Consider the following 15587-nt stretch of genomic DNA (forward strand, 5'->3'; position numbering starts at 1 on the left):
TAAAATGCTTGGGGCTCTTTGGCTTGGAGAAACGTCGACTGTGGGGTGACATGAGAAAGGTTTACAAGATGATGCATGGGATGGAGAAAGTAGAGAAAGAAGTACTTTTCTCCCTTTCTCACAATACAAGAACTCATGGGCATTCGATGAAATTGCTAAGCAGTTGGGTTAGAACTGATAAAAGGAAGTCCTTCTTCACCCAAAGGGTGATTAACAGGTGGAATTCATTGCCATGGGAGGTGGTGGTGGCTACAAGCATAGGCAGCTTCAAGAGGGGATTGGATAAGCATATGAAGCAGAGGACCATCAGTGGCTATTAGCCACAGCTTATTGTTGGAACTCTCTGTCTGGGGCAAGTGATGCTCTGTTTCTTGGTGCTTGGCAGAGAGTGCAACAGTGTGAGGACTTCTAGTGTCCTGGCCCCACTGATGGACCTCCTGATGGCACTTGGGGTTTTTTTGGCCACTGTGTGACACAGAGTGTTGGACTGGATGGGCCATTGACCTGATCCAACATGGCTTCTCTTATGGTCTTATGTTCACCGTGCTCCCTGCTGAAGCTAACCTTATTTCAACCCTCACCTTTTCCTCAAACTCCCGTCTCCTGCCATTTTGCCATAACAGAGAAAATGACGCTGACGTAGTTCTTGGCTTCTGCTCATTACGGGATTTCCCAGCATAGCAGTTGTTGGCCGGGTGCTAGAAATCGGCGGGTGATCCTTTTTAGGGAGCTATTGACAGACGTTGCAGGGATGCTTTTATAAACAGATTAATGCTGCTGCATAATTCAGTGCGGCCCTACTACATACATTGAGGTGCCTCCGTACATCATTTAGATCCGGGGCGAAAGGAGGCTCGGCGCTGATTATTTTCCCATGCCGCATCAAGATAACATATTAGCAAGTCTGTCTCTTCAGCTTATCCTCACCCGCTCGGCTTGGGGAAAGTGTTACCTGCAAGATGGTTCCAGCATATTAGCCGAGTGCTCGCATTTCCCGTGCATACAGAAGCCGCTAAAATGTTCTGGACAAGGAGTGTAGATTCCCCTGGCGCTCTCCTCCAATTTGTTCGCGTTCTCTGCAAGGAAAGGTGAAAGGAAAGTCAACATGGAAACGGCTTGCAAGCCGAAGAAAGGGGAAACACACACAAGCACACAAGGAGATCCCGCCTTATTGCTCCAGCAGACCCTGTATAGGAATGCCAGCCTCCAGGTGCGACCTGGGGACAACCCCTGGATTACATCTTATTAGTATTGCCAATCCCCAGGTGGGGGCAGAGGAGCCCCCGCTTTGGAGGCCCTCCCCCCCCCACTTCAGGGTTATCCGAAAGCAGGGGAGGGGGGGAGGGAAATTTCTGCTGGGCACTCCATTATTCCCTATGGAAACTGATTTCCATAGGAAATAATATTGAATTGATCTGTGGGTATCTGGGGCTCTGGGGGGGGGGGTGTTGAGTTGGAGGCACCAATTCTTTAGTATAGCATCCCCAAGATATCCCCCAAGTTTCGAAAAGATTGGGCCAGGGGGTCCAATTCTATGAGCCCTCAAAGAAGGTGCCCCTGTCCTTCATTCTTTCCTAAGAAAGATAGGCATTTTAAAAGGTGTGCGGTCCCTTTCAATGTGATGGCCAGAACTCCCTTCTGAGTTCAATGATGCTTGTCCCGCCCTTGCTCCTGGCTCCACCCCCAAAGTCTCCTGGCTCCACCCCCAAAGTCCCCAGATATTTCTTGAATTGGACTTGGCAACACTACATCATATCTCCAGATGACAGAGATCAGCCCCCCCCCCCCCCTGGAGAAATTGGATGTTTGGAAGGCAGACTGAGCAGGGCCGTAGCCATGATTTTTTTGTTTTATGGGGCCTGGGGTGGATGTTAAATCAAGGAGGGGCCTTGGTGGTAAGTGAGAGGGCTGAGTCCTGACCTGGGCCGGGCGGGGGTTCTTTCGCTCGGGAGGTTCCCTACCTGTTGGCCCACATTAGGCCGGCAGGGGGACCCTCCCCCAACATTGCTAGTGCAATGACGTCATTTGTGGATGACGTCATCGCACAGGCAATGTCGCGCGTGGCCACTCTAGGTATTTCTGGGGAAACTATGGTTTCCCCAGATGCTCTAGCAATTTGGGAGGGCAAAACTCTATGGTACCTATTGCATCATCGAGCTTTCCCTCCCAAATTGCTAGAGCATTCGGGAACACCACAGAGTTTTCTAGGAAATGCCTACAGCGGCCACATGCGACGTCGCCAGCGCGATGACGTCACTTCCGGGTGATGCCATTGCCTTGCGCGCGCATGCTTTGTGCGTGCCGAAAGTCCCCCACCGGAGGACGCTGGGGACTTGGCAACGCTAGCCCCGACAGGCCCCACTCTAGCTACGGGCCTGCTGCTGCGGCCCCTCCCCTCCTCAAGCCTTCCCCAGGCCCCATCACCCCCCAAAATTCTTCAGATGTTTTCCAACATTGAGCTGACAACCTTGGCTGGTACCCATTGGGGCTGTTGGGAGGGCAGGGGAGTCAAAAGTAGGTGGGAATAGAATGAACCGTAGGCTGAACCTAGGGGTGCAAGCCTCCCGGTGGGAGCTGGAGATCCCCCAGAATTTGAACTCATCTCTCGATGACAGAGATCGGTTCCCTTGGAGAAAATGGCTGCTTTGGAGGGTGGAGTCTATGGCATCTATTTAGCCAATTCTCCAAGAGCTCCCAGAGCCTACTGTAAGCTCCAGGAGGACTGGTTACATCAGGGGGTGTGGCCTAATATGAAAAGGAGTTCCTGCTACAAAAAAAAAACCCTGAGATGAGGCATCTGGGTTGGGAAATACCTGGAGATTTTGGGGGTGGAGCTTGGGGAGGGGGAGGACCTCAGACAGGTTATAATGCCACAGAATCCACCTTCCCAAGCAGCCATTTCCTCCAAGGGAACTGATCTTGAGCATCCAGAGTTCGATTGTAATAGCTGGAGATCTCCAGGTGCCGCCTGGAGATTAGCGCTGTCAAGCCCCCGGTCCGAGTGGAGGTTCACCCGTCTGGGGGGTTCCCAACCCACCGGCCCAATGGCGTGATGACGTCACCCAGAAGTGACGTCATCATACTGGCGATGTCCCCATGTGGCTGCTCTAGGTGTTTCCAGGAAAATTCCATGGTTTTCCCGGACACTCTAGCCATTTTGGAGGGAAAACTCTATGGCACCAGTTGCTTGGGGGCCTGATAGGAGATCTCCAGGGGCTGTGTGGGGACATCACCAGCGTGATGACATCACTTCTGGGTGACGTCATTGCATCACATGCGTGAAAGTCCCCCGCTGCAGGAAGCAACGGACTTGGCAACCCTATTAGCATCCCTACAGTCTTTGGAGCTGGAATGACGGAGTTGTTTGAGGGATTTCTAACCCCACACTCGTTTTGGGCTTTGATTTGAATTTATATGGTTTTGTGATCATCTATGTCTGTCTTTAACTCCGGCTTGGGAAATCCCCAGATATTTGGGAGTGAAGCAGGGGGAGGGAAGAGTCTGAGGAAGGGAGGGACTGCAGCAGGCACATATGTCCCCCGTCCAAAGCTGCCATTTCCTATGGGGCAAGCAATCTGTGAAGTTTGGAGATCTCCGGGAGGTGGAAACCCTACTCAGCGGTGTCAAACATGTGGCCCAGGGGCCAAATTGGAGCCCCTGGAGGGCTCCTATCAGCTCCTATCAGGCCCCCGAGCAACTGGCTGTCATCTGCTTCCTTCTCCCTCTCTCTTGCTTCCTTCTGCATCACAGCTTGCTTTGCCAGGCTTGCTCAATCGCACAGGAGCTACAGAGCAAGTCTCTATTATCTCCATTGGCTGAGGCTCTTCGCTTGGGGAGGAAGAGGGGGAGGGAGAGCTTGCTTCGCCAGGCTCTCTCAATTGCATTGCAGAGCTACTGAGCTGAGACTCTTTTCCTTCTATTGGTTGAGGCTCCTCCCCCTGCTGGTCCCCTGGGGAAGGAAGGAAAGACTCAGAGCTTCCTTTGCCTAGCTCCCCAGATGCTATGGGATAAATATAAAGAAAGCACCTTTAAGACCAACAAGTGCTAATGTTTAAAGTTATTTTTTTAAAGAAACAAATCTTTAATTGTGTCTGTGTCCTTCATAAAGTTTGTATCTTTGCTACGAGATCTTAAATAGGTACACACAAGGCCTGGCCTGACATAGCCCGGCCCAACAAGGTCTCATTTATGTCAGATCCGGCCCTCATGACAAATGACTTCAAAACCCCTTAGCAGCCCTTCTGGGCAATGCTAATGTAATTGCTGGCCCGAATAAAAGATACTGCTCTGCTGTTGGTTTCTGGAGTTCTGGCGAACAGACTAACCCAGCTGTCCGCGACGTTTACTTCCAAGAAGTGCGTGATACTGGCATGAATCTCTGAAACCGGGTTGTACAACAACATGATGGTCAGCACTAGACACCACACCCCTATGGGCTCTGCCTGGTGCTGGTAACTTGTGAGCTACTTCTGGGACGTGTTGCATTTTCAGCCATGAAAATTGTGGGGGGGAGGGGGGGGGCTGAAAGGAGCGACATTATTCTTCATAGAATTCTCCTCGCAATCAATTTTGATACTTCTTCTGGTATCCAGTGTTACCAACAGATTTTTCTTAGCGATTCGTTTCCAAAGCCATGCCCGGCTTCTGACTACCAATCTAATTCCGAGCCAAATTTAAAGCAGCCATAAACAGAAATGAAGGCAAGCCCGGAGACAACGCTGTACCTTGTTCATTTTTTATTACTGAGTCGCCAAATATTATTCAAAGCCAAAATTAGTTTTCCTGGTCTTCTCCTCCATGTTCTCTCGTTGTAATTGTTGGTTGGTGCTACCTGACACAAATTGGCTTTTAAATTTTTATTGTTTCGATTATTTATGTATGCGACTTCGGAACTGGGCGACAAGCAGCCCGTAAATCTCACTAAATAAAGAAATAAAAATCTTCTTTTAAAAAAGGAAGGAGCAATGTGGGGATCTCTTGGCTTCACCTGGCGATCGAAGAAGATGTTGGATTTATATTCCGCACTGTTCTCTGAATCTCAGCGTCTCAGAGTGGTCACAATCTTCTTTACCTTCCCCCCTCCCCCACAACAGACACCCTGTGACGTAGGTGGGGCTGAGAGAGCTCTCCCAGAAGCTGCCTTTTCAAGGACAACTCTGCAAGACATATGGCTGACCAAGGCCATTCCAGCGGGTGCAAGTGGAGGAGTGGGGAATCAAACCCGATTCTCCCAGATAAGAGTCCACACACTTCACCACTACACCAAATCGGCAAACTGGAGCTGTTCTGCCAGACCTTTAGTTGAGGTAGTGAATGCTCAACCATCTCGGCCTCCCCTGCTTACAGCACCTGCCTCCGTGCTCCCGTTATGCTATTTTACTTCAAGAGTATCATTACCGACTGCCTTAACCACCAGGACAATATATATATGTATAGATAGCTAGATAGCTTGATAGATAGCTAGCTAGCTAGCCAGACAGACAGAGAAAGAGAGAGAGAGAGTGTGCAGGAATGCACAGGAATGTAGTTCCAGCTGGCTTGGCACCAGGGGTCCGTGTGGCTTAATATGCAAATGAGTTCCTGCTGGACCTTTCCTCCAAAAAGGCCTGCGTGAGACAATGGTGGCATCAGGAGGTGTGGCCTAATACGCAAATGAATTCTTGCTGGGCTTTTTCTATCCAAAAAAGCCTTGTTACATCAAACTGGCTGTCCACAAAAGATTGGCCACCCTAGCCTCCAGCCAATGGAAGTTGTAAACTCTTAAGTAGACAGGGATAGCGAAAATGTTCCAGCTTTTCAGAAGTATATTTTACTACTGTTGTCTGGAAGGCCCCGGACTGATGAAATAAGAACGCTCATTCCCTGCATAGAAAAAAATGTTCAGTATAATCCAGTTTGTTTCTTCCAAAAATTCTCAACGGTGACACAGACAAAAAGCCATCTATTGCACAACACTTCTACTGTCCAGAAAAATCATATATTATTGAAGTCCAACGAATCGTAAAAGAACCGGTCCAATTTCGTTTCGGGAAGACCCTTCTTCAGCTATCAAATGCTGCAGGATAAGGACTGGCAGAGTGGCGTTCCCACAAGAGACTTTAGGAGAGATTATCAATTGGAAAGCCGAGATACGAAAAATGGCGCATCAACACCACTGAGCCCATAAAAGTAAAAGACGGTCCCCTGAAGAAGGGTCTTCCCGAAACGAAATTGGACCGGTCCTTTTACGATTCGTTAGGCTTTAATAATATAGGATTTTTCTGGACAGCAGGCGTGTTGTGCAATAGATCAGGGGTGGCCAACGGTAGCTCTCCAGATGTTTTTTGCCTACAACTTTCATCAGTCCCAGTCAGCATGGCCAATGGCTGGGGCTGATGGGAGTTGTAGGCAAAAAACATCTGGAGAGCTACGCTTGGCCACCCCTGCAATAGATGGTTTTCTTGTCTGTATCACTGTGGAGAATTTTTGGAAGAAACAAACTGTGGATTATATTGAACATTTTTTCCTATGCGGAGTGTGTGCGTGGTTATTTCGCAGTTCCCTTTGCCTCCGCCGTCCCTCTCTCCGCTGACGAGGACCAGGAATGTAACGCAAAGCCGTTGATTAGTGCTCTCTATAATGTTTTTGCCCTGACCTGGATGGTCCAAGCTAGCCTGACTGCATCAGATCTCAGAGGTTAAGAAGAGTTGGTGTTGGTTAGTATTTCGAAGGGATCCGGGCTTTTTTTTGTAGCAGGAACTCCTTTGCATGTTAGGCCGCGCCCCCCTGATGTAGCCAATCCTCCAAAAGCTTACAAGGCTCTTCTCACAGGGCTAGGTTGTCGAGTCCGATTTAAGAAACATATGGGGAGAGGAGGCCCTTCAGGTAGAGGCACCAAATTTTCAGCATAGCATCCAGGGCCTCTCTTCAAAATACCTCCCAAGTTTCGAAAAGATTGGACCAGGGGGTCCAGTTCTATAAGCCCCCAAAGAAGGTGCCCCTATCTTTCATTATTTCCTAGGGAAGGAAGGCATATAGCAGGTGTGCGGTCCCTTTAAACGTGATGGCCAGAACTTCCTTTGGAATTCAGTGATGCTTGTCACAGCCTTGATCTTGGCTCCGCCCCCAAAGTCTCCAGCTATTTCTTGAATCAGACTTGAGAATCCCACATGTCCCTTTTTCACTACGGTGCTTTTTTTTTTCTCAGGGAAACAACATCTGTGTCTCTTTAGCTCTCTTTACCCTAAAGAAGCGTTACCAGCTAATATCAGCGTAATTTCCATCTATTTGCTGTGGATTTTCTGCTTTCGTTTTTTTTTTTAAAAAGAACTGGGTTCAGTTTTCATTATTCAATTCAATACCATTTGCACGGTGATTTCACAATCTGGGCTGAGACGCTGCCCAACCGTGCAGAGGGTGGGGTGGGGGTCAACATTTCAAACGACGCCCATAAAACTAACGCTTCAGGCAATCTATCGCTACAAAGCAAGACAGAGAAGGGCGCGATTCTTTAGCCCAATTGGGGGGGGGGGATGTCAAATAATGTGGCGTCAACCCAGATGATCTCATTCAGTTGTGTGGGGCAAAGCAATATTTACGCTTTAACTACTGCTAGCCTGCGGCTTTCGTAATTTGGAGCAAACATTAACTAAAAACCTCACAAAGACAAGCACAGTCCCGAGGACTCCCCCTGGCACATGAGTTCCGATCAGTCGTTCAAAACGGCGCATGTGATCTGGCAAGGCGGCATCTTGAACCATCTTGAGGACGCGGCAGATGTTTGGCCGTGCGCATGGCTGTCTGGGGCAGAGCTGGCCAGAGGGAGTCAGTTTGGTGTAGTGGTGAAGTGCGCAGACTCTTATCTGGGAGAACCGGATTTGATTCCCCACTCCTCCACTTGCACCTGCTGGAATGGCCTTGGGTCAGCCATAGCTCTCGCAGAGGTTGTCCTTGAAAGGGCAGCGTCTGGGAGAGACCTCTCTGCCCCACCCACCTCACAGGGTGTCTGTTGTGGGGGAGGAAGGTGATGATGATGATATTGCATTTATATCCTGCTCTCCACTCCGATGCTCAGAATCTCAGAGCAGCTCACAATCTCCTTTACCCTCCTCCCCTACAACAGACACCCTGTGAGGTGGAGTGGGGCTGCAAGAGCCCTCACAGCAGCTTCCCTTTCAAGGACAACTCTGTGAGAGTGATGGCTGACCCAAGGCTATTCCAGCAGCTGCGAGTGGAGGAGTGGGGAATCAAACCCGCGAAAAGGCGATTGTAAGCCCCTCTGTCCTTGAAAGGGCAGCTTCTGGGAGAGCTCTCTCAGCCCCACCTGCCTCACAGGGTGTCTGTTGTGGTGGAGGAAGTTAGAGATTGTAAGCCACTCTGGACTCTGATTGAGAGAGAAGAGTGGGGTATAAATCTACCTCCTCCTCCTCCTTCTTTTTCTTCTCTACAGTTATTCCATGTAGGGCTGCCATGTCTCCCCCGGGCCACCAGAGGGGGATGGAGAGGTTGGGGAACTCCTGGAGACTTAGGGGCGGGCGGGACCTCAGTGGAGTGCAGGGCCATCAAGTCCACAATCCAAAGCATCCATTTTTTCCCCAGGGGAATGGATCTTTGAGGTCTGGAGTTGAGCTGCAATTCTGGGGGATCGGCAGGGGTGGAATTCTAGCAGGAGCTCCTTTGCATATTAGGCCACTTCCCCCTGATGTAGCCAATCCTCCAAGAGCTTACTAACAGGAGCCTTGTAAGCTTTTGGAGGATTGGCTACATCAAGGGGGTGTGGTCTAATATGGACAGGAGCTCCTGCTAGAATTCCACCCCTGGGGAATCGGCAGATCTTGCCCGGAGGCTACGGTAACCCTAATTCCAGGGGTGAGATTTTGAATGTCTGAATGCAGCTGAAGTGGGCCCACTTGTGGACCTCCTGGTGGTACCTAGGTCTGGGGTGCGTGTGCCACAAGATCGTTGGGCTAGCCTGGGCTGTCCAGATAAGGGCACTGACATTTTTATTCGACAGGAAAGAAGGACTGTGTCTGTGTCTGTGCATGCATGCGTGCTTCACTCAGCTAAAACCACATTTAAACGGAACTAAGGCAGAAAGTCTGGAAGCCTGGTGACAAAATGCGTTGGACTGTGAAAACAGCTTCATCCGCGTCGTGTCATTTTTGGCACATTAGCAATTATCTCGCGCTTGAATCTGAAAAAAAAAAAAAATCACTTCTAGCCAGACTTGGCTTATTAACTTTCTGCAAGGAGCTGGCTGAGAGGGAAAGTTTCGAGTTTGGCACCTCTCTGATGGAGCTTGCCAAAGATCCAGTGAACCGGTCGCTGGATAGCGAGAATAAGTGCAAACTTCACACAGAAGGCATTTCCCTGTTGATGACTCCAACATTTTGCAGTGACTTTCACTGTGAGAAAAGGCTTTCAAACAGAGCTTTCTCATTGGAAGAAGAAGAAGAAGATGATGATATTGGATTTATATCCCGCTCTTTACTCTGAATCTCAGAGTGGTCACAATCTCCTTTTACCTTCCCCCTCCCCCACAACAGACACCCTATGAGGCAGGTTGGGCTGAGAGAGCTCTTACAAGCAGCTGCCCTTTGAAGGACAACTCTGCGAAAGTTATGGCTGACTCAAGGTCATTCTGGCAGCTGCAAGTGGAGGAGTGGGGAATCAAACCCAGTTCTCTCAGATAAGAGTCTGCGCACTTCACCATGCACCGAACTGGCTCTCATGGACTCAGGCCTCATTTTGGGCAGCAGGTCACAGGAGCGGAGCTCTGGAACCTCTAAATTTTATTGTGCTCTTTCTTTCTTAGACTCATAGAATCATAGAGTTGGAAGGGACCTCCAGGGACATCTAGTCTAACCCCCTGCACAATGCAGGAAACCCACAAATACATACCCCAAATTCACAGGATCTTCATTGCTGTCAGATGGCTATCTAGCCTCTGTTGAAAAACCTCCAAGGAAGGAGAGCCCACCACCTCCCGAGGAAGCCTGTTCCGCTGAGGAACCACTCTAACGGTCAGGAAGTTCTTCCTAATGTTGAGCCGGGAACCCTTTTGATTTAATTTCATCTTGTCCCGCCCCCTCAAAAAAAATACTTGCTTCTGGGCTCCATTGTTCAAGCCCCCTGGGAGAATTTTGCTGAACTCTAAGATTTTACAAACTTACTAATATTTTCCCCCAGAAAAAAATGGGAAAACAACCAAAACATATATAAAACAGACAGATGGAAATCTTCCTCATGCCACTGTGGCCACATAGGAGAAAGGAATTTATAAAGGATGAAAGGAGCAGTGTTCCCTCTAAGGTGAGTTAGCATGAGTTAGCTCACACATTTTTGCCTTAGCTCAGGAAGTGTAACTCCGGGGCACACTAATTTATGCGGCTCACCACTTGAATGCCAGTAGCTCACAAAGTAGAATTTTTGCTCAGAAGACTGCAGCTTACAGGGAACGTTGGATGGGAGTAAGGTGTTCTTATGACAATTCTAATTCAAGAAGCCTTTTAAGGTTGATGCTGAGCTGATAGAATTTAGCCCACCTTCCGGTGATGTAAGGGGTGTGTGGCAGATGCAAATGAGTTGTGCTAATGAGCTTCAGCACCTCTTTTTCTACGAAATGACCCCTGAAGAGGATACATTCCAATGGAGCAAGGACACATGTTCAGCAGAGATACTGGGAGAAATGTAAACACAGAGAAAACCGTCTGATCTTTACAGTCATCTGCTATGCATGAACGCCTCATAACACACTACATACAGCCTGACAACAGTGCTTTCAATGCCCCCTGCCATGGCCATAGTAGATAAATGCAGTGTGAGTTTGCAAGAAGGAGTGGCTGGCTGGTTATCCTTTATTATAGGGTATGCACTGTCCAATCTGTTATCTTCATTATTAAGGCTTGCTGGCATTCCTGAACCCGTTCTGTATTTCAACCATCATCTAAGAACATAAGTCATGTTGGATCAGGCCAATGGCCCATCCAGCCCAAAACTCTGTGTCATACAGTGGCCAAAAAACCCAGGTGCTATCAGGAGGTCCATCAGTGGGACAAGGACACTAGAAGCCCTCCCACTGTTGCCCCCCGCAAGCACAAAGAATACAGAGCATCACTGCCCCAGACATAAGAACATGAGAAGCCATGTTGGATCAGGCCACTGGTCCATCCAGTCCAACACTCTGTGTCACACAGTGGCCAAAACCCAGGTGCCATCAGGAGGTCCATCAGTGGGGCCAGGGCACTAGAAGCCCTCACAATGTTGCCCCCCTCCCAAGCACCAAGAATACAGAGCATCACTTGCCCCAGACAGAGAGTTCCAACAATATGCTGCGGCTAATAGCCACTGATGGACCTCTGCTACGTACGTTTATCCAATCCCTCTTGAAGCTGGCTATACTTGTAGCCGCCACCACCTCCTGTGGCAGTGAATTGGAATCTACATTAGACATTACTCTTCTGAGATAATATCGAGTAAGCATCACTCAAACTGATACAATTTCACTTTTAAACAGAAGAACAAAGTAGGGGTCAAGTATCACCTTTAAGACCAACCAAGTTTTATTCAGAATGCATGCATACTTGGCCTTAAAGGTGCTTCTTGACTCCTACTTTGCTCTACTGCTTCAGACCAACACAGCTGCTCACCTGGAACTATCTGCTTTTAAACAGAGTAATCTAGGGTCAGTAGGGACATCAACATTAGCATATTTTTTGAATATTTCAGATGAGAACTTTAACAAGAGCGGGAGGACACAGAAAAAAAGTATATCATAGGGTTACCATACTTTGAAAGGCAAAAAAAAGAGATTTCCCAAATGACTATTTCAGATAAGCGATCACTATGAGAAATCTCATTTTAAATATCCCTGCTACGTAAGCTGTGATAATTACCACTAACTAAAGAATATTTCTAACCTTCCAACCCCCAAAGAGGACATATTCATCAATTTTTTTAAAAAAGAGCCCCAAAGTGGGCTGACACCAAATAAAGAGGACATCTGGTAACCAATGTCACCTCTAAGCTGCAGAGTCTTGTGGGCAAAAATTCTACTTTGGTATCAAAGTTGTGAGCTACTGGGATTAAAGTTGTGAGCTACCACATAAATTAGTGTGCTCTGGAGCCATTTTTCCTGAGCTAAGACAAAAAATGTGTGAGCCGGAAGCTAAAAATCTGTGAGTTAGCTCACACTAACTCAGCTTAGAGGGAACACTGCTGGTAACCCTAGTTCTCTAGTGTCAATATGGACCTCAACGTTAGAATCTTTTCTGAATATTTCCGCTCATGGCTGTCACAGGGCGACTTGCCTCAGGTGCCCAAAACTGAGGGGAGCAGAAAAAGTATATCATGGTTCAAATAATCATGTGGGAAGAAGAAGAGGAGTTGGTTTTATTACCCACCCTTCACTCGGCGTTTCAAAGCAGCTTACGATCACCTTCCCTTCCCTTCATCCCAACAGTCACCCTGTGAGCCAGGTGGGGCTGAAAGAGCTCAAAGAGAGCTGTGACTGATCCAAGTTCACCTGGTTGGATGTATGTGGAGGAATGGGGAATCATACCCGGTTCTCCTAGATTAGTGTCTCCTCTCTTAACCCCCACACCATGCTGGCCCTTTGCTTATCTTTGCATTCACCTTTCTACCAGAATAACTACTATGCAAGTATAGGGTGTAAAAAAGGTCGAAATGAGCCAAGCAGAGCAGTATAGCTATATTTATTGTGGGTGTACATCGTAAGTCCTCCAACAGGCCTCCATTTTAGAACATCCCAGGAAAAACAGGAACCACCACGCTTTGGCCCCCTGCACAGACATGCCCAGTGAGATTCTCCGACAATGGCTCAACTAAACCACTAGGTGGCAACCACTGAACATACAGTACATTATATAAAAAGGTAAAGGCAGTCCCCTGTGCAAGCACCAGTCATTTCCGACTCTGGTGTGACGTTGCATCACGACGTTTTCACGGCAGACTTTTTACGGGGTGGTTTGCCCTTGCCTTCCCCAGTCATCTACGTTTCCCCCCGCAAGCAAGCTGGGAACTCATTTGACCGACCTCGGAAGGCTGGAAGGCTGAGTCAACCTGGAGCCGGCTACCTGAACCAGCTTCCGTTGGGATCGAACTCAGGTCGTGAGCAGAGCTTGGATTGCAGTACTGCAAGTTTACCACTCTGCGGCACAGGGCTTCTTATACATTATATAGGGGATGCAATTTTATGTTTTTGTCTCGGGCACAAAATCAACTACTGTTTCAGACTGTTCTCCAACCACAATTACACTTTTGACCGGGGCTTTTTTGGTAGAAGACGCCCAGCAGGAACTCATTTGCATGTTAGGCCACACCCCTTGATATCACCATAGTGTCGCACAGGGTTGGGGGTTTTTTTTAGAAAAAGCCCAGAAGGAACTCATTTGCCTAATAGGCCACACTCCCTCACACCAACCAGCCCGAACTGCGTTCTTGCTCAAAAAATCCCGCTTGCTTTTGACCTTGACCACATCATGTTACAAAGGAGGTCCAAAGAACACAGGCCGATCCTAGTGGGAAGGTTTTGGGTGTGAACATCGGTGTTGAGGTGAGCCCCTCCGCATGCCTGGACATTGGGGGGTGGGGGGTTCTACATCACTTTAAGAGCGCATAAGTATCATCAGGGGTAGAATTCTAGCAGGAGCTCCTTTGCATATTAGGCCACACCCCCTGATGTAGCCAATCGTCCTGGAGCTTACAAGGCTCTTTTTTGTAAGCTCTTGGAGGATTGGCTACATCAGGGGGTGTGGCCTAATATTCAAAGGACTCCTGGTAGAATTCTATCCCTGGGTATTATATTCTTGAATGGGATGCTTCCCTTTGTTCTAACCCGGGCACTGCCCTTACATCCCTCTCTCTTCCTTTATTCTCTCCCCCACTAACATGGCCTTCCACGGAAACACACATCTCTTAGGTGTCTCCTGTACAATGTCCACATCCTCCCACACACATTATGCCAAATGAGCTGGCCGTTTGCGACAGGGTCATTTTGGTTTAGTGGTTAAGTGTGCAGACTCTTCTCTGGGAGAACCAGGTTTGATCCCCCACTCCTCCACTTACAGCTGCTGAAATAGCTTGGGTCAGCCATAGCTCTCACAGGAGTTGTCCTTGAAAGGGCAGCAGCTGTGAGAGCCCTCTCAGCCCCACCCACCTCACAGGGTGCCTGTTGTGGGGGAAGAAGTTAAAGGAGATTGTAAGCCGCTCTGAGTCTCTGATTCAGAGAGAAGGGCGGGGCATTAATCTGCAGTCTTCTTCTTCTTTTTCGATTAGGCTTCTCTCTTCTTTTTAGATTAGCCTTCTGCTGCGCCTCTCTGCTATTTTAACTGAATTCTCCAGTAACTGGGGCATGTTCAAGTTGGAAGTCACAATGAGGTCATTCTAGGAATCGTTGGAAACTCTCTGGTAAAAACCATAGAGTTGTACCCAGACACAGAGGCTGGCCGTGGACATTAGTGGGACGCTCTCTGCCATGGTAACCCTGGCGCATTTTATGCAAGTATATCTCCTTCGTTCTTTTAAAACTTTGCTCATTTTCAATGTTTTTTTCTGACGCCAGCTGCTCATTCTGAAACCAAGTGGCACACTAAACAGAGAATCCCTTTCCAATTTTTCTAAAGATCGTGATTGCATATAATTACGTTTGCGGGAGAGCGCTGCTCTTGGAAGCCCCGTACGGATCCCTCGTCTCTTTTTGATCCTTTATGATCACACCTTCATCCCCCATCTTCTAAGCCCGTTCTAATCCTCGGAACAAACCTTTTTCAGATCAGAACAGCCTTTTCTGCACTTGTAAGGACGAGTCTCTGTGTTTTAAGGTTTAAACCGGGTTCAGAAGGAGTGCAAAGTACTTCCCTTTATCAAAAGAGAGGCTGCTCGGTCCTCTGGTTCTGAGGAATCGAAAGCAGGGGGGCTGGAGTGCTTTGAACGACCCTTGTTGAGAACCCCTTCAGCCGGCCTTCTGAAAGAGCGAATTGATCCTAAATGAAAGATCGCTACATGGGAGACTGGCGCAGCTTCAGACTTTTTAGTTAAAAGCGTAGTTCTAATATGCTACCCCAAGGGAGAGGAAAAGTGTTCGTTGTGCCTCGTTTAGGTCGTAGCGTGGACACAAAGTTCTTTGGATTCCGAAAAGGTGCTTCAGCACAGCTCGTTCCCTAGAAGTTGGGTTGCCAATCCCCAGGTGGGGGCAGGGGATCCCCCGGTTTGGAGGCCCTCCCCCCGCTCCAGGGTCGTCAGAAAGCGGGGGCAGGGGAGCGAAATGTCTGCTGGGAACTCTATTATTCCCTATGGAGATTTATTCCCATAGAAAATAATGGAGAATTGATCCACGGGTATATGGGGCTCTGGGGAGTCTGTTCTTTGATGTAGAGGCACCAAATTTTCAGTATAGCATCTAGTACCTCTCCCCAAAATACCCCCCAAGTTTCAAAACGATTGGACCAGGGGTCCAATTCTATGAGCCCCAAAAGAAGGTGCCCCTATCCCTCATTATTTCCTATGGAAGGAAGGCATTGAAAAGGTGTGCCATCCCATTAAATGTGATGGCCAGAACTCCCTTTGGAGTTCAATTATGCTTGTCACAG

General features: G+C 48.4%; 1 protein-coding gene across 1 annotated transcript in view; it reads right to left on the reverse strand.

Moving 5' to 3' along the window:
* Positions 1 to 15587, reverse strand: part of TMEFF2 (transmembrane protein with EGF like and two follistatin like domains 2) — a 358980-nt gene that overhangs the window by 19030 nt on the left and 324363 nt on the right. The window contains exon 8 of the mRNA XM_060257062.1: positions 953 to 1076. Coding sequence (XP_060113045.1) covers positions 953 to 1076 — 124 coding nt within the window. The remainder of the gene's footprint in view (positions 1 to 952; positions 1077 to 15587) is intronic.

Source organism: Heteronotia binoei, chromosome 16 (assembly GCF_032191835.1).
Source record: "Heteronotia binoei isolate CCM8104 ecotype False Entrance Well chromosome 16, APGP_CSIRO_Hbin_v1, whole genome shotgun sequence".
NCBI lineage: Eukaryota > Metazoa > Chordata > Lepidosauria > Squamata > Gekkonidae > Heteronotia > Heteronotia binoei.